Genomic DNA, 26,086 nt, shown 5'->3' on the forward strand with positions numbered 1-26,086 from the left:
CTCAGAGAGGAGAAAAAGTTAATCTGGAAACTCTCAGGAGTCCTCAGGACCAGAGAGGCCTCCCCACCCTCCTCCCAACCTGGGATGTTGGACAGGTGGGAGGGAATCAGCATGGAGAGACCACCTCACTGTTGGACGCCATGCTCACCTGCCAAATGCTGGTGTGGGTGCCAGGCTCTATCACTGGCCATCCAGTCCCATTTTTGGAAATTATGTTGGAGCTTGCTGTGTTAGAAAGAGCCTGGATAGGCCTGCCCAGTGGCTCAGGTGGTTGGAGCGCTGTGCGCCGAGGTCGCCGGTTTGATTCCCACCTGGGCCAGTGAGCTGTGCCCTCCACAGCTAAGAGTGTGAACAACAGCTCTCCCTGGAGCTGGGCTGCTGTGAGCAGCCAGAGGTTGGTGTGAGCTGCCGTGGGCTGCTGTGTGCTGCCGCAGGCTACCATGTGCTGCCATGAATGGCCGGTGGCCAGCATGAGTGGCTGGCAGCCGAAAGCTGCTGTGAGCTGCTGTGAGTGGCTGACCGACAACTGGCGACCAACTGCCTCAGCTGGAGGAGCATAACGCTCCTAATCCCAGCATGGGCCAGGAAGCTGTGTCCTACACAACTAGACTGAGAAACAATGGCTTGAACTGGAGTGGGGGGGAGGCGAAGGAAGGGGGAAAAAAACTTCATTTAAAAAAAAAAAAAAAAGAGCCTGGCCTGAGAGGCAAGTGGTATGGTTCTGGCCTCCATTCTGCAGAAGCCCCTAAACTCTTCGGGCCTCAGTTTTCTCAGTTGTAAAATTAGGGAGTTGGACTGTCTACTCTCTAAGGTTCTTCCTGGTCCTACATTTTCTGATATTCTGAGCTGGAACCCAAAATGACTCATTTGGTAGCCCCTTGGAGTGGGGGCCTGTCAGCAGGCCGAGAGCCTGAGGCCTGGCACTGGGCCTCTGCCAACATTTAGCCCAGGCCAAATCTGCTGTCTCATCCCTCCGCCTGCTGTGAGAGCGGCGAGGCCACGACAGGCCCTAACCACAGGAAGGTGAGCTGCGATGTGAGAGCTCTGGGTCAGGCGAAGGTGAGGGCTTTGGATTTCCCTAAAGTGCCTCCACAGGCTCTGTGCTGAGGGGAGGGACAGGTATTTCTTCTGGGCAGGGCTGCCCGTGGAAGGATCCGCAGTGTGACACACAGGGAGGTGATGACACGGAGGGGCAGTGAATGTCATTATACCCCTCATCATATACCTGACCAGGCCATATTGATACAAAAGGTGTCTTTATTGAGGTCTGGGTAAGAATTAGGCACTTGGCCAGAGCAGCAGCTTAAATATGAGGCAAGCAGGCAAGGGTTAGCCATGCCCGGGGCGAGGTTAGAGCCGTGAGGCCATAGGCACAGATTCTCCTCAGAGTGACAGAAGTCGCGGAGAAAAGAGGAAGGGGAAGGGGATGCAGAGCAGTCTGGGTCAGAGGCCTGGTGGACTGGCCCCATGGGCCCGGGCAGGAAGCTCTGGGTGGCAGGTCCAGCAGGGAGGGGACTGGGCTCTCTCGCTCCACATGCCCCTCAGGCCCAGGCCTGAGCCTCTGGTGGGGGCAGCCGCACTGGGGGCCTTCCCAGGCCTCACTTCTTCACCTTGGTATCATAGGTGCCTGCATGCTTGTAGGCACTCACATAGCCACTGTCATCCAGGATGTCCTGGCGCCCAGCGATGCCCTTGCCCTTGCCACTCTCGTCGAAGCGCTCCTTGTGGGAGCCAGTATACTTGCTGGTGTCGGTCAGCCGTTCCACAGCACCCACTGCTTTTGCTTTCTGTTTGGACAGAGTTCCGCCAGGAGTAGCTGGTTAGAACAGCCCAGCCCACCCCCAGCTGAGGTTCCCCACATCCCCCTCAGCAGCTACCTGAGACCAGCAGGGCACTTACGGTGACGCCCACATTGGCGGGTTCCTTGCCTGCTATCAGCTGGCAGATGGCATCGAAGGCCTCCTCCTTGCTCTTCCCCTTGAATCTCTTGGCTGCCAACTCCTCTAGGGCCTTCTTGAACTCCTCATAGTTGATGACCCGAGTAGACTTCCCCCTGCCAGGTATGTGGGTACCATGAGTTTCCCCCCCCTCTCCATGTCCTCCCTGCTTCCAGCCCCCCAATTCTCCACCTTCTGGGAACATCAGAAGCAGGGACAGCCTGAGGCTCACTTGACTTTGGAGAAGACGATGTCGACGTCCGTCGCTGTCACGGCCTTTCCATCCGTCACTTTGCAGTCCTTGCACAGCTTGGCCCAGTTCTTGCCATTCATCTCTTGCCCACTGGCCTTGGGGTCACCATGGATGGCAAACTTGCGGAAGCTCTCTTCCAGCCCAGCCACGTCTGTGCTTGTTGCCATGCCACCCTGTAGGGACCCACCTGAGTCACTTCCAGCCAAGCTGCCCCTCCCCGCCCCAAGGCACAGACCATCAGTGCCTCTACCTCAAAACCTGCAAGGTCTGAGTTGTGGGCACTTAGGCAACATACCCTCAGAGCTGGAGCTGGAGCTGCCTGGGGAGAGGGGCCAGCACTCAGTGTCTCCCTGGACCCCCGAGCCCCGAGGAAGAGCCCCAAGAGGAGAGCCTGTTGCTTAATGGCAGCCCTGGCTTGGAGTGGAGTTCAGAAGCTGAAATCATGATGCTCACACCAGGATGGGAACAGAGTGGCACTGTCCAGAAAGACTGTGAGGGTAGCAGCTGGGGCCATGGCTTTGTCTGGCTCTGGCACAAGGCCTGCTTGGGTGGAAATGAGGGTGGCAGAGCCGGCCTCCCTCCCTGGGAGTTCCATGCCAAGCTGGGTCAGGGCCAGGCTAGGCTGCTAGTTGGGCAGGTATTTAGTAAGGACTGTCTTTGTCAGGGTCATGAGAACCCAGCAAGACCCAGCCCAGGCTGAGAAAGGAGCCAGAGCACAGGCAGGGATGCATGCCCTAGGCAGGGGTGCAGCTGGCTCAGCCAGGACCTTGTTACTATTTGCTGTTAAACAAAAACATGATGGGAGCGGGAGCCTGGGGCTGGCCTGGCCACAGTTTGTGAAGCCTGGAGACGGTTGCTAAGGGAGGGTGGTGCTGCTTGGAGAATGTTGCTAAGGGCAGGATGGTGTGAGGGCGGCTCAGGGAGAAGCTCCCAGTGCTGCTGGGTTGGGCTGGGCTGGCCAACAGGGGCCCAGGGGTGGGGCACACCAACACTCCCAGTGCCTGGGGCACAACTGTGGCTTCCTGGCCCCTTGCCACCCATTGGGGCTGTAATCTCACAGTGTGTGGAGTTGAACAGGAGCAGGAAATTGGAGGGCTCGCTTAGGGTGGGGGTTGTAGAGTTACAAGCCCCCAGAGGCATGTTGGTGAGTGGGGCTGTGGCCTTGGCCCTGCGATCCCCACACCTCCGCCCTGCACCAAAGCACACATCCCCAACGCCTTCAGCCCTCCATGGAGGCCCTGTGGCCACACCGAGCTCCCCCACACCAGTCCTCACTTCTACAGCTGTAGGCACCTGGCCCTCCGTACCCTCAGCCTCATTCCCCCTGGCCACACCCTCAGCCCTGCACTGAAGTGCCCCCCCGACCCCATGCAATCTCCTGACCACACCCACAGCGCTGAGACTGAGGGCCTGGATCATTCACTCCCTCAGCATCTACCGCCAACACGAACTAACAGCTCTGTACTAAGGCTCCCTCAATAATGCCCTCAGCCCTGCACTGAAGGGTCCCTCCACGCCCCCACTGCAGTCCCCTGGCTACACCCTCAGCCCTGCACTGAAGGGTCCCTCCACGCCCCCACTGCAGTCCCCTGGCCACACCCTCAGCCCTGCAATGAAGGGTCCCTCCACGCCCCCACTGCAGTCCCCTGGCCACACCCTCAGCCCTGCAATGAAGGGTCCCTCCACGCCCCCACTGCAGTCCCCTGGCCACACCCTCAGCCCTGCACTGAAGGGTCCCTCCACGCCCCGACTTCAGTCCCCTGGCCACACCCTCAGCCCTGCACTGAAGGGTCCCTCCACACCCCCACTGCAGTCCCCTGGCCACACCCTCAGCCCTGCACTGAAGGGTCCCTCCACGCCCCCACTGCAGTCCCCTGGCCACACCCTCAGCCCTGCACTGAAGGGTCCCTCCACGCCCCCACTGCAGTCCCCTGGCCACACCCTCAGCCCTGCACTGAAGGGTCCCTCCACGCCCCCATTGCAGTCCCCTGGTCACACCCTCAGCTCTGCACTGCAGCGGCCTCCATCCACACGTCCACAGCCCTAACCACACCCTCATACCCTCACACCCACACTCAGTCCTGCACTGAAGCCCCCCAGTGTCCACACTCACACACTCACATTTCACGATTCCCAGGTACTAGGTAGAGACCACCCTGTGCTGAGAACCCCCTAAGCACCACTACAGCCTCCTGACCACTCTGTCATGTCTTCAGCAACCATCTTCTGCCTTTTATAAGGAGCCTCCAGTGACCTGGGCCTGGGCCTCTGCCTGACTACCCCTCTTCCGCTACCGCTGGCCAGTGACCACAATCACCCATTCCTAAATTGCAGTTTCTGGGACTGGGAGAACCTACAGATCCTCAATTGCAGTGACTGTGGGCCCACAACCCCAGTCCACACTGCACTACCCTCTCCCTACACTGCAACCTCCCACCAGGGACCCAGAGACCCAGCACTTGGTTCACAGAGGGTAAAGTCTAGGGGAGCTTTCATGCCACAGGATGCTTGCCACAGGAGACTGGTAGGATCCTGAATCCAGTGCTCACTCCTGTCTGTGGGAAGATGGATTCTTGGTAATCTTGGGGCTTATCAGGTGAAGCCAGGTCGCAGGCTGTAGTCCCAGGGGTCTGCAGGCCATGGATGGAGCGCTCACACCCGTGAACTGGGGCCACCCGCTTGCTCCCGCTGGGACAGCTGGAGTCATCAATCAGCCAGACAAGGAGGTGGGGGTGGGGGTGGAACGCTTGGGCCCAGGGCAGGGCCGCTCAGCTGGCGTCCTCATCTCGGTACCATCCGGGGTTGGGACCCCTTCCAGGCCGCTCCCACCCCCACCCCTTCCTTATCGTGCAGGATACTGATTAGGGTGGTCGGCGCCCGGGTTTCCTACCGACTTCTACCTTGTGGCTGCTCCAGCAGTGCGCGTTCGATGGACAGAAAGACGCAAGAATGGACCCACGGACGCGGGAGACCAGGCGGCTCCTTAGCTCCGCTCCCTGCCGGCTCCGGGGCAGGACTGCAGCCCCGGCGGCTCCGCTGTATTATCCCCTGTTTCTCGGTCTCCATAGAGACGGCGAGTCCCACCTCCGGGGCTGTCTCGGAGAGAGAGTGACCAAGGTCACGCTGGCTCCACCCACCGGACCCCACCCTATCGGCGCTCCGCGATCCTTCGGGGCGGAGCTGCCTTGACAGCCTCCTCCGGTCGTTCCTGGGGCAGCTCCGCGGCCTTGGCGGCCGGGGAGACTAGCCCTCTGCAGTTCTGCATGTCCTCGGATGGCCCCTTAGCAGGATAAAAGCCCCCCATCCTGGGCTCCACCCAAAGCCCCCGCCTCCGGGAGAGATCAGTTTCCCAAAGCAGCAGCCGAAGGCAGTCTGGGAGGGAAGAGGAACGGGGAAGGAGAAGAGATGGGCAGAGGTGTGGGAAGGCCCCTTCCCTCAGTGACAGCGGGCAGAGGGGTCTAGAGCTGGCTCAAGACCACAGCTCTCCACTGAACATGTGGTATCCCCAAGTCACAACTCCGGACCACTAGGGGCGGGAGGGGACAATGAGTGAATCACGAGTGCCCAGCCCCAGAATCCTGGTACATCTGATGGCGATCCTGAACCTCTGGGTCTCTGCTCCCTCTGCTGCCTCCGGAGCCCAAAGCCTGCTTCCCCTCATGTCACCAAGTGCAAACTCCATCAAGAAAAATAACCATCTCCCGGCAGCCTTCTAGGATTTTTCCTAACCGGGAGCTCTGGACCTGAGCCTCAGGACCCCGTTTACCTCCACAAGACAATATGGGTGGCCACCCCATCCTCTGCCCCTAGGCTGACTGGCAATGAAAGTGTGCAGTTGAGTCCGCAAAGGCATTAAAAAGGTTTATTGGAGCATCATGGCCGATGGGTGGGTATTGCTGAGTCGTGGCGAGGGGGGCGATCCCGCCGGCCGTACGGGCTCCTAAAGTGCACTCGGTTCGCGAGGGTGGGGGTGTTGCATAGAGAGTCGAGCCGGCCGCTCCTCCAAGGCCCTTCTGCCTCTTGGCCAGCTAAGCCAGATCGGCCTCCCGGCCGCCTCGCGCCCTGGGCTCGCCGCTGCTCGGGCTCACGAAAACGGCGGGCACCCGAGCCTGCAGCGCCAGCCCGGGCTCTGGGCCCCTGACCCCGGGGGCGGCCAGAGCGGCGCTGCCCAGGCGTGTCTGAGCCACAGGAATCTCGTCCATGGATTCGGCTGACGCCGAGTGGTAGGCGCCTGCAGGGCCAGCGGCGTGAACGGGGCTGGAGCCCGAGGAATCCGACGACGAGCTGGAGCCGTGGCCTGGGGCCCGGGGTCCTGCTGGGGTAGTGGGAAACGTGAGGCTAGGGGCTGCGACTCGCTCGGGTCCCTACTTTTCCTTCCCTCGGAACTCCCAGTGTAGGATCCAGTCACGAAGGGCTCTCACCCGGCAGCCTGGGCAGCGGGGCCTCAAGGTCCAAGGTCCCAGAGGTCGGCACCTTATACACACGCCGCTTCCTCTTTTTCTGCAGAGACAGTCGGGAGCTTGAGTATCCCTTCCCCAAACCCCACATGGCCAGAAACAACAAAAGAGTGGGGCAGGGTAGAGGCTTCTTTCCCATCCCCTTCCACCAGGGGTGGAAGCCCAGCACAGTACCCCTACCTGGGGTCGGGTCCCAGGGGGCAGAGCCAGAGTCTCTGGGGAGGAGGGCGGTGGAGGCTCCACTTGGCTGCCAGTGGCAAGGAACCCGGAGGGACTGAGGGGGAAGTGGGAGGGTAAGCGCTGGATGCAGGTGATCCCTCAAATCCCTCCCAGCTGGAGATCCTCAAGTAAGCCTCCCTTCGGAGCAGACAGTAGAGGGGCATTAATCTGTACAAGACCAGATGGGGCTGGACCCAGACATATGCCTTGTTCTTGGTCTACCCCCTTTCTCCCAGCTCAGATGGCCCTGCCATGCCAATGGGAGATGCCCAGCTAACTATGCCCAGATCACACTCACTTGGCATTCACTGCAGCAGACCTGGCCTGGCCAGGGGGCGCTGGGCGCACATGGCTGAAGGACCGCATGTAGAACTCCATCTCCTGGGGAAGGTAGGGATCAGGGAGGCTGGGTGGCCAGGTATGGATCCAGGGCCTTCTGAGTCCTGAGCCCACCCAGTCCTGGACACAACCCTCACCCCCTCAATGGACTCTGGGAGGTCTGTGTGCAGAGATCTAGGGCTGTCCTCCAGACTTCCCAGCTTTGCTGGGAAAACCCCTCTACAGGATGAAGCTTAAAACACCCATTTCTGGACCTTACTCTATCCCCAGGGATCTCCTCACTTCATCCAGTCAAACTCCACCTCTTCCAGGAAGCCCCAACCTCATAGGTCCAAGGCACCTAGTCTAGAGCTGCTCTGGCCTAGTGGGGTGGTGGGGAAGAGGCCCTTGGAGCTGCCCTCTCCTGCTCCTGGCCCCTCCCAAGGCACCAGTCTCTGAACCAACTTTTTCCCCCCCCCTAGCTAGGACACGCAGCAGCCGTTCACAGGCTAAGTGTGCAAACGAGGCTGTGTGCATGACTTTAAGGTTCCCACGGAGCTGAATCCTCAAAAGTCCCAGCCTCAATCTCAGCTGCTGGGGTGGGGGCCATGCTCGGTCTCCCCCACCCCCACCCTAAAAGGGAAGGCAAGGGGTGGTGGACAAAACAGCACCACAGCCCCATTGGAGACCAGGCTCATGGAGTTGTTTAGTCGCTGATCCTAACAGCGACCCTGGGATTCTCAGACCCAACCCCTGAAAGTTAAAGGGCCTGAGGCCAGGATGTCGAAGGAGTGGCCTAGGCCTGCACCCCAGCACGCAGGACGCCCTCCAGCTACACCCAGGAGGGCTGCAGGTGCGGAAACAAAAGCCAGCAGCCCGGGAAGGCGTTTGCGCCGAGGATGTGGGGAGGAGCCAGGATGATGAGGCCTCGCCCCCACTGAGAGGGCGGGGGTGAGGGGAAGGGCACCAGGACAGCTGTCGCCCGCTCGGCAGCCGTTTCCATGGAGACGCAAGCGTCCTGACTAATGTAGAGACGACAATGTAACAGCAAACGCCGTCTCTAAAACAAGCCTATGTTTGGGGGCAACGGCTCCAGAGTGGGGCCCCTCCCGCATTCCTGCTCAGGGTGGGGGTGGGGTGGCTGCCTGGGGCCCTGGCAAATCTAGGGGACAGAGCCCAGCTGGCCACAGGCTAGCTACACAAATGCAGAGATTGAAGCCCAGCACACCCTGTGCCCAACCTCTGCCCAGGCTGGCCCTTTGGGGCGAAGTGTGGGATTGCCAAGCCTGAGCAGAGGAGATCTGGGAAAGAGGAAGGGGTCAGAGACCAATCATAAGGACTGGGACCTCAAGTTAATCCTCCCCCCACATTTTTCCCTTTCCCCAGTGTGGACCCAGCACCCCTCCACGGCCCAGCAGAAAGGGAAAAGCCTATTCTGGTGCACTCTGGTGGGCATTGGCAGCTGTAGAAGACAGTTCCAGAAGCCTGAGGGGCTAGGATGGGACAGGAGCCAGGCCCTAGCCAGTTGGGGAAGTCTGACGGTGTCACCAGGGTGTCCCCACTGAAAACCCCCCTCCCCTCATCATGGCTCTCCATACAATCCTCCTTCAGAGACCTTTAATATCTGCACACTCCTGAATGGTAGTGTGGCACCTCTCAGCCTCAGCTCTCTTCTGCACACCCCTCCTCCTGGGTACGTCTCCCTCAGGTCATTTGCAGATGACATGAAATGTCCTTTCTGCTGGCACATCTGGCCCCAAAGCGTAGGCAAGCAGTGACTATAGGGCAGGGGCCCAGAGCTCTCGAGTCTGGGCATCCCAGAGCCAGCGCTGCCTCAATGGGTACCAACTATGCAGCTTGAGAAAGTCTCCTGCCTACCTCTCTGGACCTCAGAATCCTGTGAAGTGGGGGCAAGGATGATGCCCACGCCCCAGGATGGCTGCCACTGTGCTTACATGGGGTCAGTGCCCAGCACCAGGGCAGGTACATGGTGGTGTGGCAGGGGAGTCTCCACCAACAGCCAGCATTCCCCCAGGCCTGGCAGCCTGGCCCACCCCTGGCAGTGAGAACAGGAGAGGCAGGGTCCCAAGCCCTCCCCAACCCGCCCACTAGCCTGTGTTTGTGTCCAGTTGCTATGAGGACTTGGGATCCAGGGCTCAGCCTTCCCAGCAAGGGCCTGCCTGGGCCCCCTGCCTTCTAGTCCCTGGGGGCTCTGAGGACTGGACCACCCCCACCCCCAGCTGCTGACCTCAGGAAGCCATGGGGCGTGGGAATGGGGATAGGCTGGTCAGCAGCTGGACTGGCCAAGCCCTATCCTGGGCTGAAGGGTTCCTGCTTCAGAGTGTAGAGACCTTAACTCTTCCCAGACCCAGCTTCTGTTTAACCTTTCTTGGTCTCAGTATGCTCATCAGCAACATGGGTGTGGCAACATTACCTGCCTCATGGGCTGTTTTAAGGATTAAACAGGGTAATGGGTATAAGGGCTCAGGGTCATAGGAGGAGAAAAAAACTGGTGACCCATTCTCTGGTCCATCCCTCTGTCTTCTCCCGCAGCTCCAACCTGCCCACTTCCAGGCTCCCATTTTCACACCCTGCAGCATGTGCTTGGAGCCTGGATGAGCCTGGACATGGGATCCGGGAAATGCAGGGCTCCTTCATGCTGTGCCCATGCTTAAGCAGGCTGGCATGTGCTCAGTACAGACATGGCCTCACCTCTGCTGCCCCCCCAGCACCCCCAGCCCAGCTACTGTTCCAGGCCTGCTTTCCCTTGCCTTGTCTCATCATTGGTAGCTTGCCGCACAGCCTACCACCCCTCCCACACCCAGGCCCCATCTCCCAGCCCCTCAGCCTTTTGGGACACTTCTGTACCTGAATGGGCCGCATCTTGGGGGGGCACGACTCAAGCTGCCTGTGGGCCTCCTTTGCCTCCTGTGGCGGACGATGCTGCACGATGTATTCATAGGTAGTGAGCTTGTGCCACACTGAGGGGGTGAGAGAAGGCTCAGTGCAGTGGAAAGGGGGCCCTGGAATTCAGAAGATGAGGGAGGGCACCCAGTCTCAGGCTGAAACGACTGTCCCAATATACACTAAGCCATGGAGTGAGACCAGGCCACCATAGAGAGCCAGCAGTGGGAAGGGGCATGGCTTCAGGGCTCTACAGCCCAACTGGGTACCTCCCTGCAAGGCAGGTGTAGGTGGGGGCACTTACTGAGATAAATGTGGAAGCAGAGTAGGTGGCCAAGCAGGGCTGTGGAGAGCAGGCCCAGAAGGATGAGTAGGGCAGCCAGGGCCAGGATAGCAGGAGCCTGGGTCTCCACAGGGGCAGCAGGCAGGAACACAAACCACACATCCGTGTGATTCTTCAGGACTGCAATGCAGAGAGACTGTGCTCAGCTGCCGCTGTGACCAGTGACCAGAACAGGCCCAGGGTTAACGGGTGGGAATAGGTCTGGGGCCCAGACAGACCTTCAAAGTGGTGGTTGGTGCGCAGCTGCATGGGGTTGACAAAGAACTCCACGAAGACATAAGTGGCCACCAGCACGAGGAGCAGGACACCCAGTAAAGCAGATGCCACACTGTGTAGAAAGAGCCTGGGCCCAGCCATGGGCAGCTGTCAGCACCCAGGTGCTCCAGCTGGGTAAGGGCCCAGAGCTCAAAAAGACCCATGGTCGGGTTGGAGAGCCAGGCCTCTGACGCCACAGCTCCAACTCCTCAGAAAGCCAAAAGCTTAGGGCAACAGTGAAGACCGGAAGCCACGCCATAGGTCCCCACCTGTCCCTGGTCCAGCAGGAGGCAGCCATCAAGAGCATCACCCTCAGAGAAGAACACGGCAAGTGCCCAGGTCCTCCAAGCACCCCCCTCCCCGCCCTGCCCCCTGCGCAGCTTCAAGGTCCCGGCTCTCACATTCAGACCCGTGCACCCCCAGGCACCCGTGTGGCCCGGGCCCACTCTCACCGGTAGTTCCTCTCGCCCACGCAGTTGTTGAGCCACTTGCAGTGGTGGTCGAAGCCGCACACGCACTTGTTGCAGGCACTACAGTGCTTGGAGCGAGCGCTCCTGCGGGATAGGACGGAGCACAGCGCAATCGGCCGGCTCGTCCTCCCCTTCGCCACCCGGCCTGGCTGTAGCGGCGGGAGTCGGCGGAGGGACCATAGCGCTGGGCCTGTAGCGGGTTACCCACCGGGTGCATCCGCGGGACCGCGCTTGGCGACGGGGAGCGTGCGCGCCCTCTGGCGGCACTGCGCGGCGGGGCACCCGGAGGAGGCAGTGCTTCTGAAGAGCTGGGGACCCGGAGGCGGGAAAAGTAGGGGACATTACAGTGTCCCACTCTGGGACTGCGCACCGGGTGATGGTGGTGTGAAACGGCAATGGGTCTTCCTTTCCAAGCAAGGACCCCGGCGCCGAGCCAGGAGACGATGCAGGTGTGCGCCAGGAAGCAGGAGAGCAAGGCTGCCAGGCCCAGGGCCTGCATTGCTCTCCCTGGCATCTCTATTTTTGGAGTGCCTATTTCCCTGTAAAATTCTACGGGAATTTTACTGGCATTTTCCCAGAAAACCTCAGTCTGTCTGGGCTCATCCAAAGGGAGCCAAAGGAAGAGAAGCAAGCTGACGTCTGGGTGAACATCAAGGCAATTCACCGCAGATGAGGTGAAGCCATTAGAAATGCAAGCGAGTCTACCAGCCCCGGGAGGGACCAGGGAACCCCAAAGGAGTGAGGAAAAGTGGGGTGCGGCCCCTTCCTGAGAACAGGGAGGACCCCTGAAATGGGCAGCAACTGAAATGGGCACCCACTGAGGAGCAATGCGCTGACTGGTGCCTAGTGAGGGAAAGGACAGTCTGATGCTGAAATCCTCAGCACCTTAATGCCCTGGGCTCCCTTTCTGTTCTGTGGACAGACCCCTCACAGGCTGCCTGGGACTTCAGATTAGAAGTGTGGGGCTGGCCTTGGACCACACCCTCTTCCTACCTGAGGCTGGGGCGGGGCCTAGGGAGGCTGGACCAGCCAAGGGGCATCGCACTTTCTGATTCTTCTCCCCACTAGCAATGTGACCTGGGGCAAGTCACTTGGCCTCTCTGTGCCTGAGTCCTCATGGGTACACAAAGGTAACAGTATCACCTCAGGGACCAGGCAGGCTGGTGGTGAATCTGGCTCTGCTGCCCAAAGAGCTTTGGGCTCTTCCTCCTCTGTGAAGTGAGAAAGATGCTGCCCACCTTGCAGGGTAGCTGTGCATCAGCGCTTGGCACACAGTAGGCATTCAAGAATTAACTCCCCTCCCTGACGCTCCCTGGGAATGCTTGTGAGATTGGGGGGGAGGGGTGACTGGCAGAGTCAGTCACTAGAAATGTTTGTGGCAGTGCCAAATGTTTCCTGTGTTAACGGTGGGAAATGCTGCCCTCATCTCCGTTTCCTGTCACCTTCTCCTTCACCCAATTCTCTGTCGCTCCATCAAGATTCTTGACTTTGTAAATGAGGATGGCTGTACCGCCACGGGCATGCCCCTCGGCCTTGAGCTCCCTCTGGCAGTTGCCCAGGCACGCTCCTCGCCCACACGCACTGTCAGTGCACACACACTCACACATCCACGTCGCACAAGTTGCAGTGCAGGTCTTCGATGACATGCGCGTGCTGGCTGCGGTTGAAGATGGGCAGGGGCCCTGCATAGCTCTTGTCCCGCACATTGGCATCTGCTGGGTCGATGGAGACAGCAGTCAGGTGCACCACGAGGTGGCCGGCGAAGATGGCGCCCATACACTGGCCCAGCAGGTTAAAGACTCACTCCGCACTGCTGGCTAGGAGCCCCACGCCTGCTTCCCGTGGGGAGAGAACTGCTCTCCACCTCCAGGTGACTCCCTCACACAGAGACTCCTAGCCTGTGCCATCTCCCATTGCCAGGACCTGAGAGCTTCCTTGTCAGACCTCTGCAGCAGTACCCACGCCCCAGACACAGGAGAGGGGCCACCTGGTAATAGAGCTCACAAGCCAGCAAGTGCCTGCTGCTGCCAAGGGACCCAACCAAAGGGCCTGGCCTCCCTTCTCCAGGCCTGGCACAGTCTGACCTCCAAATCCAATCTGGTTTCATAGTCTAAATAGTGAAGTGAGACTTAAAGAGGCCATCAGCTAAGGTCAAGGGACACAAAAATATTAAGTTCTAAGCTTGTTTGTCTTGCTTTCACAGGAAATCAGCTCTGAGAGGGAAGCAGCCATCCTCTCTCAGTAGCCAGGCCAAATGGAGAATCATTTGCAGACAGGGCCTCATATACCCACCGCCTCCCTGACCTGGAGTCCAGGTGCTTGGAGCCCTGCGGCTGAGCATGTAGGATGGCCTGACACATTCAGCACCTGACTGGGGAAAGCATGTCTAATTCCTGGAGCTGCAATACAGCTCTTCCAGGACTTACAAGTATATGCTCAGTGATTGGGCCAAATGCTGGAGACAAGTATGCTGACAACTTGCTGCAAAGTTTGAATGTGTAAAAATTTACCAAAAGATTCCACCCAGAGAGCCACCCACCCTCCATCCAGCCATCGTCTTACTAGCCAGGCAGACATCATCCCTCCATCATTCATCCTCCATCCATCCGCTGTCCAATTTCCTTTTCTCCCTTCCTTCTCCTCCCAGGAGCCAAATTTCCCTACACGTCTGCATGAGCCAGGCTCTGCCCTAATGTGCTGTACCATAGCTGAAGGAGACAATCAGTGGCCCATCCAAACCTCTCAATGGCCCTGGCTATGAGTCAGGCCTTCACCTCTTGCTGAGTTATCCCCATAGTCTCCCGACTCTGCTCTTCCTGTCTGGGTCCCCTTGAGTCTGCCCTTTGCTTGCTCCCAAAGTGACCTTTGAAGAGCTTAAACCGAAAGCCTCGCCTGCTTACACTCCTACACTAGCTCTCAGTGGCTCTCAAGCTAGAGTTTACTCTTCAGCTCAGTGCCGAAGCCTTTGGCTCCTCCCAAACTGCTCTGGTATCACCAACCACTTACTCCTCACCATTCCAGCTTCTCTTCAGACACACTAAAAGTGGACAAACACTTAGTTACCTGCCTGCTCCAACACTTCATGCATTCAACTGTTTACTGAGGTCTTTCTCTACACCAGACACTGAGGAATATGGCAGGAGAAAGACAGACTTGGTCCCTAGCCCCAAGGAGCCTACAGTCTTGTGGGAAACACAGATGTTAATCATATAATGGCTGGATTACAATGAAGAAAGTTCATGGGACTATGAGTTTGTGTGACCTCATCTAGTCTGAAGGGATCCAGAAAGCTTCCCTGAGGAAGTATCACCTCAGCTGAGACTTGGAGAGGAACGGTAATAGGGACCTGGCAGGTAAAGAGGAAAGAGGACCTGGCTGCGTACTGGGAGAAGCAGAGTCCCAACCAGAGGGGTCGTTCCAGTTCAGCTTATGCAAGAACGAGGGCTGACATCACCAAATTCCGGCTTTTCAAAAGGAACCAGAAATCTGGATTTTTATGTGAGGGCTCTCATTTTTTAAATGTTGACGAGGAAATAATTTTTAAATCCAATTGCCAAAGGAACACTTAAGATCTGTGTATTTTGTATGTTAATTATCCCTCAATTAAAACAAAAAAAATATGTAGTCCAAACTGGCTTATGTGCTGTCAGTTCTTGACTTCTGATTTAGTTGAGTGTTGGGATGGAAAGAGAGGTAAGGGGCTTCCAGGCAGAGACCAGTGTTGTCGCAACAGAGGAAATAAGAAGAGGCTGGGGAGATGGGCAGAGGCCAGAACTGGAGAGGCTTGAGCATCTTAACCTCATTCCTTAAGGTAGGAAAAAGTCATTAGAGGGTGTTAAGCTGGGGAGCAACTTTATCAGATTTGTTTTTTGAAGGGGCACTCTGGCTGCAGGAACACAGACGGACCGGCCAGAGTGACAGCATGTGTGGGGAGACTGGCTTGGAAATGAAATGGTCCTCTAGGTAAGAGAAGCAGATGGCAGTGGGGAGAAAAGAGGGCAAACTCGATAGCTATTCAGTTTGATGACTGACTAGATAAAGGTGATGAAGGAAAGGGGCGGAGTCAAGAGCACGTGTAGAGGCAGGTTGGGCACAGGGGAGGAGGGGAGCCGTGGAGGAGGGGTGTACGGCTGGGCCTGTGGGGATGTTGTTCTAGATGCTCATTTCCTGCACCCACAGTCTGCTGGATGAGCCCCTAGCCCCACGTGACATTGTCACATACTTACCATGTGACATTCTCCAATCTGCAAGGCTTTCCTCCAGGGGGAGGCTGAGCACCCCTTGCTCATCTTTGCACCCTGAGGTCCCAGCCCAGTTCCAAGCCAAGGTAGGTACTTGGTACATACCATTACCCTACCTCATTCCTCAGGGCCTACAGAAGGAAGGTGGCTTTGATGGAAGGAGAACCGTCCAGGCCTGGAAATGGGGGTGCCAGACTGGGTGGTTCTGTGAGCCTCCACATTGCCCAAAGCAATAAATGTGGAGAGGAAAAACCCTCAAACCATCGCACTGTCTCAGTCGGCCTGCCTGAATAGCTCTTCTGGCCTCACTGGGTACCAGCTGTGTGACCTCAGAAAGTCACTTAATCTCTCTGAGCCCCAATATCTTCCTTAGTAGAGTGGGAGAATACCCTCTTTACAGATTATGAGGATCGAATGAGATAATCCATGTACAGGGTTGGCACAGTGCCTGGCACATATAAGTGCTCGATAAATGCTCGTTACTCTTGTTTATTGTTATTTGCTCTGATTCTGCTCGCTCCAAGCCACAAGGTTATTAATCTGGCTTCCCAGGTACCCTGACGGTAGAAACCCAGGGAATCTGAGTGAAGAGTGTGCCCATTCTAGATCAGGAGAGGAATATTCCAGGAAGCAATCCAGGCAATAGCCCTGACTAAGGCCTGTTGGTCACCTCAGGAAAAGTCCACTTTTCTACTTACAGAGCTGATGACTGGGCCCTGGGCCCTAATGAACCAGGAAGCGCCCCCCATGACACAGCTGGTGTCTGAGGATGGCAACCTTTTCTAGAGTCCTTCACACACCTGCCCTTGTCACTCACCAGCCCAGGGCTTTGTGGTTTTTCAAGAGAGCATGCTCATACGTGTGGCTCATGCATTCTGGTGCACACATACACATTCTTGTGTGCTCTGTGTCCCCATCCTGGGAAGCAGGCAGGACTCTTCCATCACACAGAGGAGGAGGCTGAGACCCAGGGAGCTGGCAGAAACTGCTCAGCCTTATACAGCCCTAAAAGGGCTGAGCTGAGACCAAGCTCCGCTGCTAACTCTGTGTCCGAGGCATTTAAGTGCATCCCTGCTAACCTCCTTCAGCTCATCCTCGCCCTCTTCTCCAAGAGGCCCAGGACTCATCTCCATGAAGCATACACGCCACGGCATACTCACATGGGCACCCTCTGCACACGAGCACATGGCACCTGCTATACTCCAACCTCCCAGCCTTATAGCCACATCCTCTGCTCCTGGGAGTTATGGCCAGGGCTGGGACAGTCACGCCATTAGGCTCACGCAAGTTCGAGTTTGTCACTGTTCCCAGAAGCCTCCAGGACATCTTTATCCCTCCTCTAGTCAATTCAACCTCAATGCTAAGAGAGCCTGATTTACAAAATCCTAAACAGTCCTGGTTACGGCATAATAATTTGTCCATAAATAAAATCACATCTTAAATGTACCAGGAAACTTGCTATGTAAAAGAATTCTACCATGACTCTTTTTGAAAAGTGAAAAATTCTTCCGTAAATGGAATACTCTCTAACTTATCCTCTGTTGAGTTCTAGACACAATTAGCTTAAAGAGAACGTCCAGGCTGTCCTCTGTAATCGCTCCGGTGGTACCTTAGTTGATGAAGTTCCCATCTTTGTGGGGCTTTAAATTCTCCAACGTACTTAAGGCCTGTCAGCTTACCTCATCAGGTGGCGGAGTCAAAGGGGGGTTGAGGCCAGGCAGGTAAGCAGCTGGCCCCCCAGAGAAGACAAAGAGCCTGCCTGTGCTCTCTTAGGCTCTGGAGCACAGCTTCAGGCCTCTGCCATGTCTTTCATCCACTGCTCCCATAATTCCATGCACTAGCCCCACACTTTCCCAAGGATACAGCATAGCCAGCGGGCACCCAGTGGTGAGGCAGGAGGGGAACAAGGACCCCGAAGCCAATCACAGCGAAGAAGAGGTACAGCAGCCAGGCCACAATCTGGAGCGGGTGAGGGGGCCAGCTCCACCCATTCCGGCGAGACCGCTGGCCCTGCAGCTCCGGGGAGGGCCCGCTGGTCTGCGTGGGTGCTGTCCACACACTCTTCTCAGGGGCTGTCTTGTTGGAGGGCTTGTTGCAGATGTTCATCTCCAGAAGGACAAAGAGTAGAGAGAGTATTAGACTGAGGAGGCCTGGGCTGGAGCCCAGAGCCCATGCCTGCAGCCAGGTTTCAGCAGGGGGAAGCAGGCTGGGATACGAAGCCACCTCCCAGCTACTCTGCAGGGGAGCCGGCGCCCTAGCATAATGAAGTTGGGCAGTGGGACAGAGTCGTAATGGAGTGCTCATCTCAAACCCCCAGAGCCAGCGCTAGCCCGTGCAAGGTAGGGTTCCTTCAGGACACAGAATGGCTGCTTGTTACTCAAAGTGTTCCATCTCCACAGCCATCAAAATGAAACCCAATAAGACATGTTCTCATCTGGTAACAATATAAGGTTGGGGCCAGAGAGATGAGAACACATGCTGATTCTCTTAGGATTAGTCACCTCTGTCCTGCGGCCCAAATGCAAGTGTCAGAGAGGGCCCCTTACATTTGCTAAGGGAAACAGAGAGCGAGATTGCCCAGAATGGTGACCTGGCCTCTGCTCCTCAGCAAGCACAGAATCCCTTTAAGACTGAGGGGACCCTGAATAGTCTCCCCTATACCTCAGGCTGAGGCTTCTTGGCTGGGGAGGAGCCAGTACACAAGAAGAGGGCAGCATTCCTCTTTGGTTCCCTCCAGCAGCAGAAATGACTGTGTGTCTCTAAGTAAAATCTGGGCCTGGTGCACTGAGAACAAAAAGGTGGGCTGATGCCCTTTGACTGACTTGAGGGAGTTCAGGGAAGGCCAGGCCTCGGCCAGAGTCAACCACCAGATGGCAGCAGTCCCCTACCCCAGCCATCCTTAGGCCTAAGAGCTGGCCTAGTGGCCAAAGTTACATACAGGGCAGGCATTACAGAAGAGCCCCACAGCCAGCATCTTCCGGGCCAGAGGTGGGACCAGAGCCTGGGCAGGTAGTACCATACTTGGGGAGACAGCCCAACTTGGAGCTCTTGGTGGAAAAGGCCAGGAGCTGCAGACAAAACCCTGGCAGCTGGACTCTCCTTCCAGGAGCCCCTGCCCAGGGGCCAGGGAGTCTGACTCAGCCAAAGAGTATGGGAGACCCGCCTTGGCACATCTGCTTCTCAGTCCAACAAAATGTGACTTGACCTTCAGAGCCCACTGCAAGCACCTCCTCATACAGGGGTACCCCACATGGAGTTGGGGTCCTCACATTCAGTCTTTACTGAGCAAGTCACTATGCCATTTGGAACATTTCTGCCATCCCCCTGTCTGTCCCCTATTACACCAGCTTCCCCTAAAGGCAGCAAGTGCTTCATTCACTTCTGTTCCCCCCATGCACCCAAAACATACCTTGTATATAGTAGGTGCTCAATAAATGTTTGCTGACTTGAAAACATCTGAAATAAAAGGAAATGTGGACATGGTCAATGGTGTGGAATCCTGGTCCAGCTGCAGCCATTTGGCCCACCCACTCTGCCCTGTCTTCAATCCGCACATGCACCACGCACCCATGTCTCCCCTGCCCCGGTTCCCACTGCCCACTGACTGCTGGACAAGTGCACTTAGCCACTCTGCCCTTCATCCAGCCCCAGGCTCAGAGCCTCCTGTAAGCCAAGCCTGGCACATCTGAAATCACCTCTGAGGAGCCTCATCTCAAAGCTCGATGAAGTGACCTTAGTTTTCTCCCAGGCACTCAATGGGAATCCTTTGGTCATTTTCTGTGTCTTCAGTAAGAAGCAGCGGAAGGTGAAAAAAAAGCCCCAGCTTTGGAGGACACAGATCCAGGTTCAAGCCCGGGCTCTGCACTTACCAGCTGAGTGGCCCAAGTTTCTTCATCTAAACAACGGGGGTCGGGGTGCCTACCTAGGGCTGTGTATACCTCAGTGACCCTGTAGGTATAGCCTTGACACATAAATGCTCCGTAAATAACAGACGTCATAATTACCCTTAAAATAGCTTTCTGGCTTGTCCTCAAATCTCCACACTGAAGCTACTGCATCTGATACTCTATGAGGTTTACGTCCACAGTGATGGGGTTGTTTGAAGTTGCTTTCTGACGTCAGTGGACCCATGGACCACCTTGTTATAAGAGCCGGGCCACTTGATCGCCATTCTAACCTTCTCACCTTTCATCAAAGGTGACAAAGGTGACCAAGAAGCTGGCATCACTTTATATTGAATGTCCCCAGAAGTAGCAAATCTTTGTCCTTGACTTTCGGAAATAGTCAAAGGTCACCAGTTCAAGCCCTGTGAATACAGTTGAGCTGGGTGGTTCTGCCCAGCGTAGGGGGCAAATCCCTGTGGTTTGCACATCGCTTCTCCCATGACTCATCACTAAAGCAATGACTCTGAAGGGAACCTGTGAATGGGGATCCCTAAGTTCTGGCTTTCCATTTGCCATCCTCACACCTGAATAGCCCTACACCTTGAGGGAGTTTCTAAAGAGAGAAGCAGAGGTACATGGCTGACATGTCCCCGCTGCCCAGAGTGGGCTAGCAGTGGCCACGGCACCCCCAGTGCTGCTGCAGCCCAGATACCTGAGGTGAGAGGAGTCACCATCTGAAGCCAGAAGCCCACACAAACAGCCTTGGGGGTGACTCTGACTCCAAACCAGGGTACCCCTGGCTCAGAGAGGTACCACTGCATGAGACCACGGACGAGGGGATGGTGCTGTTAGATCTAAGTCCCCTGCAGCATGCCACCTGCCCCAAAGCCTGGGCCAGCCAACTCTTAACTGATGACATTTGCTCTGGTAGGGTTGCTGATCACAAATTCTTTTAGCCCAAAAGATTTTGATTAAAAGGACGGGGAGGTCAGAGAATCCCAGATGGGGCCTCAAGCAGAGATGGGATCCAGCACTGTCACCAGACCCAGGACTTCCCTGGCTGTCCCTCTCTGCTCAGCACTTCTCTAGGAGACCAGGTTAAAAGATATGTGGCTCTGCTCCTGGACGATGTGCTCCGCTTGTGCACTCACACCTTGGCCCAGTCAGCGCTTATTGGGATCCAACGCCCTGCGTGCACTGAGGATCTAAACACAGATGAGACCAGGCTCCTGCCCTCAGGGTCTTACTTTCTGTGGGCCCAGACAGATGCAGACAGACATCAGGTAGTGAGTGGGTGAGGTCCTTGAAAGGGCCAACCACTTCGTGTGACAGAACGCCGCCTGGATGGGGTTGGGGGCTAGGGGAGGCAGGGTGGAGCTGAGGAAGTAGATCACAGGGGTCCTAAGAAGCCAGGTGAGGAAGCCACAGGGAGTCACGGGAAGTTTAAAGCAGCGGAGTGACAGAAAAGCGATGGGGGTTTTGGAAAGCTTTCTAATCACAGTGCGGTGGTGGGCATGAGCAAGAGGGGATAGGGTCTGGGGGAAGGTGACCCCCCAGCAGCAGCCCAGTGCTTTGGGAGAAGTTGGGAGGGAGGTGGAGGTCAAGCCCACAAGCTCTCCCCTGCCTACCCAAGGCCCTCAGCTGAACCTTTGGTGGGCTGAGGGATATGTGGGCCGTCATAAAAGATTCTTCGTGTACCTTCTGCTGCCACAGAACAAACCAGAGTTAAGCTGGCAGAGACAGAGGGAAGAGGCCCCCTGGAGTGGTAGAGCAAAAGGTAGCTGCTTCCTTGGTAAGCTGAGGAACCACCTGATTTCTGAGGCCGACTGGAAGGGCTATACCGGCCCCTCCCTTGTCCCAACAAGGTGAAGGCCATTGCCACGATGACTATAATCTGTTCCTATTAATGTTGACTTGCTAAAGCCTAAAATAGCACTTTCAAAATAATGTTAGGCTACCTTAATTTAAATGAGAGAAATCTTAACATTTTAAGTTAGCATTATGAACTGTAGAATAATTGCATGACTGATCCACTTCCCTCTTGCCCACCTCAGCTCTTACCAAAAAAAAATATTTAGGAATGCGGTTCTGAGATTCATGCATGTACTGTCACAAGAACCAGACTGAGGTGAAAAGTACCAGCCCTGGAGAGGCTTGTAGGTATCCCTGGATTCCTGCAAGAAGGTTGAGGATTTCGGGGGAAAATCAACTACTTGAGTGGCCCAAGTTTCAATTACTGAAGAGGATTTGTGGAGAGAGGCCACAGAACTGGGAGAGTAAACTGAGGGGGTCAGGGGAGAGGTGACAGGGCTCAATAGGGGCATGGAAGGCCCGGGGACCTGAGCTACCAACAGGGAGAGGCAGGTTGGAGCCAGGGATGAGAGTTGGCTCAGAGACAAAGGCTGGTTCTGGTTCCTGCACTGCCGCTGACAGATTGAAGAACCCGGGGGAAGGGGGGAAATCAACAGAGCCATCTCTTTGGGTCTCTCCTTTACTTATCTTTCAAAAAAGTTAGCTGGAAGGCAATTTGGCAATGTCTGCCAAGCTTTAGAACACATATACCCTTAGGCGCACATTCCATTTCGAGGTATTTATCTTATACATATACTCACAAAGATACCTTGCCATCTTGTTTGTAATAATAAAGGACAAAAAACAATATAAACAAACTATGGCACATCCACACACTGGAATGCTATACAGCAAAAACAACGAGGGAGGAAATGAAAGTTAAATGGAAAAGCAAGATGTTGAAAGGTTGTAGAGAGTGCTACCTAGTAAGTAAAAACAAAGGCGAATGGGCAGAGACCTGTGTTCCTATATGCACAGATTCTCTCTAGAAGGAAATACAAGAAAGCAAACATGGGGCAGCCTTTGGAAAGGAGGTCTAGTTGTTATGGGTGAGACAGAGATTTGCTTTTACTGTGTACTCCTTGGTAGTGTTTGAAAATTTTTTTTACCTTGTGCATGTACTGCATGTAATTTTTTTGGAAAAAAAAAAAGTCAAATAATAAATAATTCAGTGGCATCACCTCTTGCCCTCCTGGCTCCACTGGGCTGCCATGTGGACCAAACACGCTCATGTGACCCAGAGCCCTGATCACGCCAAACAAACAAGGAACTCCTGCTTAACAACCGTGCAACAAGAGTGCTCGGGTTTAGTTCAATGCTTTCTCACTCTCTCAAAAGCACTTCTGACTCATTCAGCTGCAGATCTGCAAGGAAGAGCCACAGAGCTCCCTACGAGCTGTTGGAGGTCTTGTCCAAGCCAGAATCAGACAACCAGCCAGCACAAAAGAGGAGTTGCTGGGCAGGACCTCGTTCCAGTCCATGACCAAGGGCCACTTCAGCTCCTCATGACTCCCAAACCCAAAGGGAAGGTGAAACCACAGGAAGGTTTTGCTCCCAACCATCTTTTCTTTGGGCTAGAGGATTTCTGGTTGCCATGAGATTGACTGTCTACGGATATTTCCAAATAAGTTATCCACTGTTTCCCAGGATCTGCTTTTAAAATAATTCTCACCAAGATTTAATCGATGCCCAATTTAACCACCTAGAAGAGGGCTGGAAAGAAAATGCTCCATAGTACACACTATTTTACAGTGCAAAAAGTCATTTTAAAAAGAATTTTTAGGGGCAAGTACTTTGTTTATTAAAATCCCCCACAGGTGCCAGAGAAGCCTCTGGCCTTAACATTCTGGGAAGTGACTACAGTTTGGCTAAGAGATACACATCACAGCTCCCAGAAAACAAACTGAATTTCAAGCTGTTCTCATAGACCTCTCCAGTTGTTGGTCTCAGATGCGGCTGGGCTCCTCCCATAAACAACATGCAGAGGTCTGATGCTAGGGCAAGAAAAGCTTGAAACCTCAGTCGTTCCTGAGTTGATGTGGTCTGCAAACATTTTCTGTGCCATTCTCCGCCTGAAGCCACCACCGCAAACTGTTTGGGATTCAAGTTAAGCCAAGGAAAGGGGACAATAAGGAGGGAGCAACCTGGAGCGGAAACAAGACCAAAGAGCTGAGGCAAGGTTTCTTGATTTTAAGCAGGAAATCAATTCACATGATTGTAGGAGCAAACCCTGAAGAACACCCACTAAGAAACAGTCATTAAGAACAAAGTTGTGACAGAACAAAGTAAGAAACACAAAAGAAAAAAAAACTGACTAATTAAGCACCAATGTTGCTTTTATTCCATCTCATGGTGATTATCTGTTTACAAACTCATCTCCCACAGTGGACCACCAGTTCCACAAAAGCAGGGACCACCCTTCACCCATTTCTAAACCCAGCTCTCCTTCAATAAGGGAAGTTAAGCCACTTCTTACCATCTCTGATGCCATCACCCTAATCCAAGCCTCCATCACTGTTCCCCTACAGTGTTTCAATAATAATAACCATCACTAGCATTTAGAGAACACTTCTTCTGTGCCAGGCTATAAGCGCTTTGACAGAATTCATTTATTAAACCCTCACAACTTTCTGAGTTAGGTCCTATCGTTTCCTACTGTTCTCAGAGACTTCTCCAGCCATTGGTCTCAGAGATGGAGGGCCCCTCACTTTCTCTCTAATAAACAACATACAGAACAACACCCCCGTTTCACAGATGAGGCCACTGAGGCTCAGAGAGACTAAGTAAGTTCATCTAGGAGGCACAGCTAGATTAGCAGAACTAGGATGACCCTCAACTGACTTCCGGGTGTACGCTGTCACTACCACGCTGTCCACAGCAGCCAGAGGTGAGCTTTTCAAAACTTGAAACTCATGAAAACTCTTCAATGGTTTCTTCTTCCTGCTGGGATAAAGGTGAAACTCCCACCGTATCCTTCAAGGCGCCCTCACCCTTTCTGTTCCTTAATTGTATTTTGCAGCCTCCAGACCTTTGCATTTGCTTCTCCCTCTTCCAGAAACATCCTTCCCCTGCTCACAATGCTGGCTCCTTTTCAACCTTCGGGTCTTAGCTTCAGTCCCCTTTGACAGCAGACCCTACCTGACCACCTCCCTCTATTTCTTCTCCAAAGCTCTTATCCCCACCTGAAATTACTTTAGTCGTGTATCTGGTGCCTGTCCCCACGCCCACCCCGCCTAGGTCCCCTCTTAACACTCTGTGGGTTCTGGAGACCGGCCGTTTCTATTTGGAGGCCCCGCGCCGGATGGATACACAGTGAAGGCTCAATGCAGATCTGTGAACCTGATGAATATGAGAAGGAAGCCCCGCGCTCTGCCCGACCCCCTGGAGCCCAGGCTCCCGGCTCCCTGTCCAGGAGAGCGCAGAACCCGGCTGGGCGGCGGCAGCCGGAACCCGGTGGCTCACGCCAGGCTTCGAGGTGAGAACCGCGGCGGGGGCTCCTCACCTGAGCGTCGTGGCGGCCGAGCCAGATGGGCCCTGCCAAGGTCACCCAGCGGTTCACCCCCCCGCGCCTGGCCGTCCACCCTCCCCAGGGTGGCCGTGCTTCAGTCCCTTGCGGTAACGAAGGCCCCCGGGACCGGGCGACGGCGCACTCCGGAGCGGGGCCCCATCCCGGGCCGCGCGGCGGAGATTAGGCCGGCGAGCCTTCGAGCTTCGGCTGGAGCTGGCGGGCTGTTACAGCGGTGCCAGGCAGCGGCGGGCTGGGCCTCCTCCGGCGCTGGACCCGTTCCCTGGCAACGGCGCGGGCTACGGCGCCCCGCAGCGGCCAAACCGCGCTGGTCTCTTCGCGCGGGCTCCGCGGCTGAGGCCAAGGACCCCTGACGCCTCAGCTGGCCCATTTCCCTTTCCTTTACAACCTTTCTCCTAGAAAATTCGCTCCCCCGCCACCCAGATTCACAGCTTGTCTTCTCGAAATCCTAACATGTTCCAAATCACCCCTCCAGTTTCTCCCGAGACCACCACTCGCAGGGAGACCCCTGCGCACTGTAATGAGAGTATGTGTTGTGCACTGGACATACCATGGGGGAACAACCAGGAGATCCCTGCTCTTTCGGGAGATTCCAGGCTAAGGGGAAGACAGCTAGACAAATAAATACACAAATGTGCAGGTGCCCCAAAATGTAAAGTGTGAAGTATAAGAGCTTAAAATATGTAGCGCAAAATATATCGCCTTTCTTTCAATCAAGCATAAATCCTACCGTGAGCCCCCATCTTCCAAGCTGGTGGACAAATCAATCTCGGTCTCCACTGAACTCCTATTACCCAGGTTATTCCAAGAACCAGGATGTCCTACAGCAACAGTTTGAGAATTGTCCTCTGGTCATGGGTCCTCTCTGAGGCACCGAGGCCATAGCCATTGTCCCATCCACAAGGACTTTCAGGTTTAGGCTCTGTGGGGCCATGCCTGTTGTGCCAGGGCTGCCACAGAACAGGCACCTGCTTCCTCTGTTCCAGGGCCTGCAGACTCTCTTCTCTTTCCTGTCCTAGGGAACTTCCCTGTGGACCTGGCTTCCCTGAAAGCTCCCTCTTCCCTTCTCCTTGGGGACACTCAGAATGGACTCTCCCATGAGCGCAGGCTTTCTTTAAAAAGAGAGGAGGAGGCTTTATCTTCTGCCAGCTGTCCTACCCATATCACTAAGGCCCTAAAATGGTGAGTAGCTGGCTGGTTATCTGTTCAGAATGGACTGGACAGAAAATACCCCCATCTCTAAAATGTATGCTCACAAGCACACAATTAAAGCAACATAACAACCCCTGCTCTGTCGCCTGCCAGTTGTGAGTCTTGTGCAAGCGACTTTATCTCTCTATTATTTAAAGTCTCGTTTCCAGGAATTGATAAACTCGATGTAGAATAAATATTAATGCTACTCTGGCCTCGGAAATACAAGACAGCTCC

At 55.4% G+C, this 26,086-nt stretch overlaps 3 protein-coding genes across 12 annotated transcripts in view; 1 reads left to right on the top strand and 2 right to left on the bottom strand.

Moving 5' to 3' along the window:
• Positions 1 to 5,138, top strand: part of LRRC36 (leucine rich repeat containing 36) — a 56,040-nt gene extending 50,902 nt beyond the window's left edge. The window contains exon 12 of the mRNA XM_033128080.1: positions 5,044 to 5,138. Within this exon, the coding sequence (XP_032983971.1) occupies positions 5,044 to 5,051 (8 nt within the window). The 3' untranslated portion in view covers positions 5,052 to 5,138. The remainder of the gene's footprint in view (positions 1 to 5,043) is intronic.
• On the bottom strand, positions 1,238 to 5,223 carry TPPP3 (tubulin polymerization promoting protein family member 3). 2 transcript variants are annotated; one of them, XM_033128093.1, is made up of 4 exons: positions 5,091 to 5,223; positions 2,170 to 2,363; positions 1,900 to 2,053; positions 1,238 to 1,787 (listed from the first exon to the last, which is right to left on the bottom strand). In XM_033128093.1, exons 2-4 carry the CDS (start codon positions 2,355 to 2,357, stop codon positions 1,599 to 1,601), a joined length of 531 nt encoding a protein of 176 aa, XP_032983984.1. In that variant the 5' UTR covers positions 2,358 to 2,363; positions 5,091 to 5,223; the 3' UTR covers positions 1,238 to 1,598. The 2 variants fall into 2 exon arrangements, with proteins under 2 accessions (XP_032983984.1, XP_032983985.1); XM_033128094.1 differs by having other exon boundaries at positions 5,081 to 5,103.
• An 815-nt stretch (positions 5,224 to 6,038) lies between these two features.
• On the bottom strand, positions 6,039 to 24,917 carry ZDHHC1 (zinc finger DHHC-type containing 1). Of its 9 annotated transcripts, none has more exons than XM_033128087.1 (12): positions 24,635 to 24,917; positions 18,807 to 18,853; positions 17,261 to 17,503; positions 12,760 to 12,935; positions 11,139 to 11,240; positions 10,650 to 10,774; positions 10,393 to 10,551; positions 10,053 to 10,207; positions 7,165 to 7,247; positions 6,828 to 6,921; positions 6,612 to 6,690; positions 6,039 to 6,505 (listed from the first exon to the last, which is right to left on the bottom strand). In XM_033128087.1, exons 3-12 carry the CDS (start codon positions 17,501 to 17,503, stop codon positions 6,219 to 6,221), a joined length of 1,503 nt encoding a protein of 500 aa, XP_032983978.1. In that variant the 5' UTR covers positions 18,807 to 18,853; positions 24,635 to 24,917; the 3' UTR covers positions 6,039 to 6,218. The 9 variants fall into 9 exon arrangements, with proteins under 9 accessions (XP_032983978.1, XP_032983977.1, XP_032983976.1 ...); XM_033128086.1 differs by having other exon boundaries at positions 6,039 to 6,502; positions 10,053 to 10,165; positions 17,261 to 17,537; XM_033128085.1 differs by having other exon boundaries at positions 10,053 to 10,165; positions 17,261 to 17,537.
• Between the last annotated feature and the right edge of the window lie 1,169 nt (positions 24,918 to 26,086).

The sequence above is a fragment of the Rhinolophus ferrumequinum genome, chromosome 15, assembly GCF_004115265.2.
Source record: "Rhinolophus ferrumequinum isolate MPI-CBG mRhiFer1 chromosome 15, mRhiFer1_v1.p, whole genome shotgun sequence".
In the NCBI taxonomy this organism is placed as follows: domain Eukaryota; kingdom Metazoa; phylum Chordata; class Mammalia; order Chiroptera; family Rhinolophidae; genus Rhinolophus; species Rhinolophus ferrumequinum.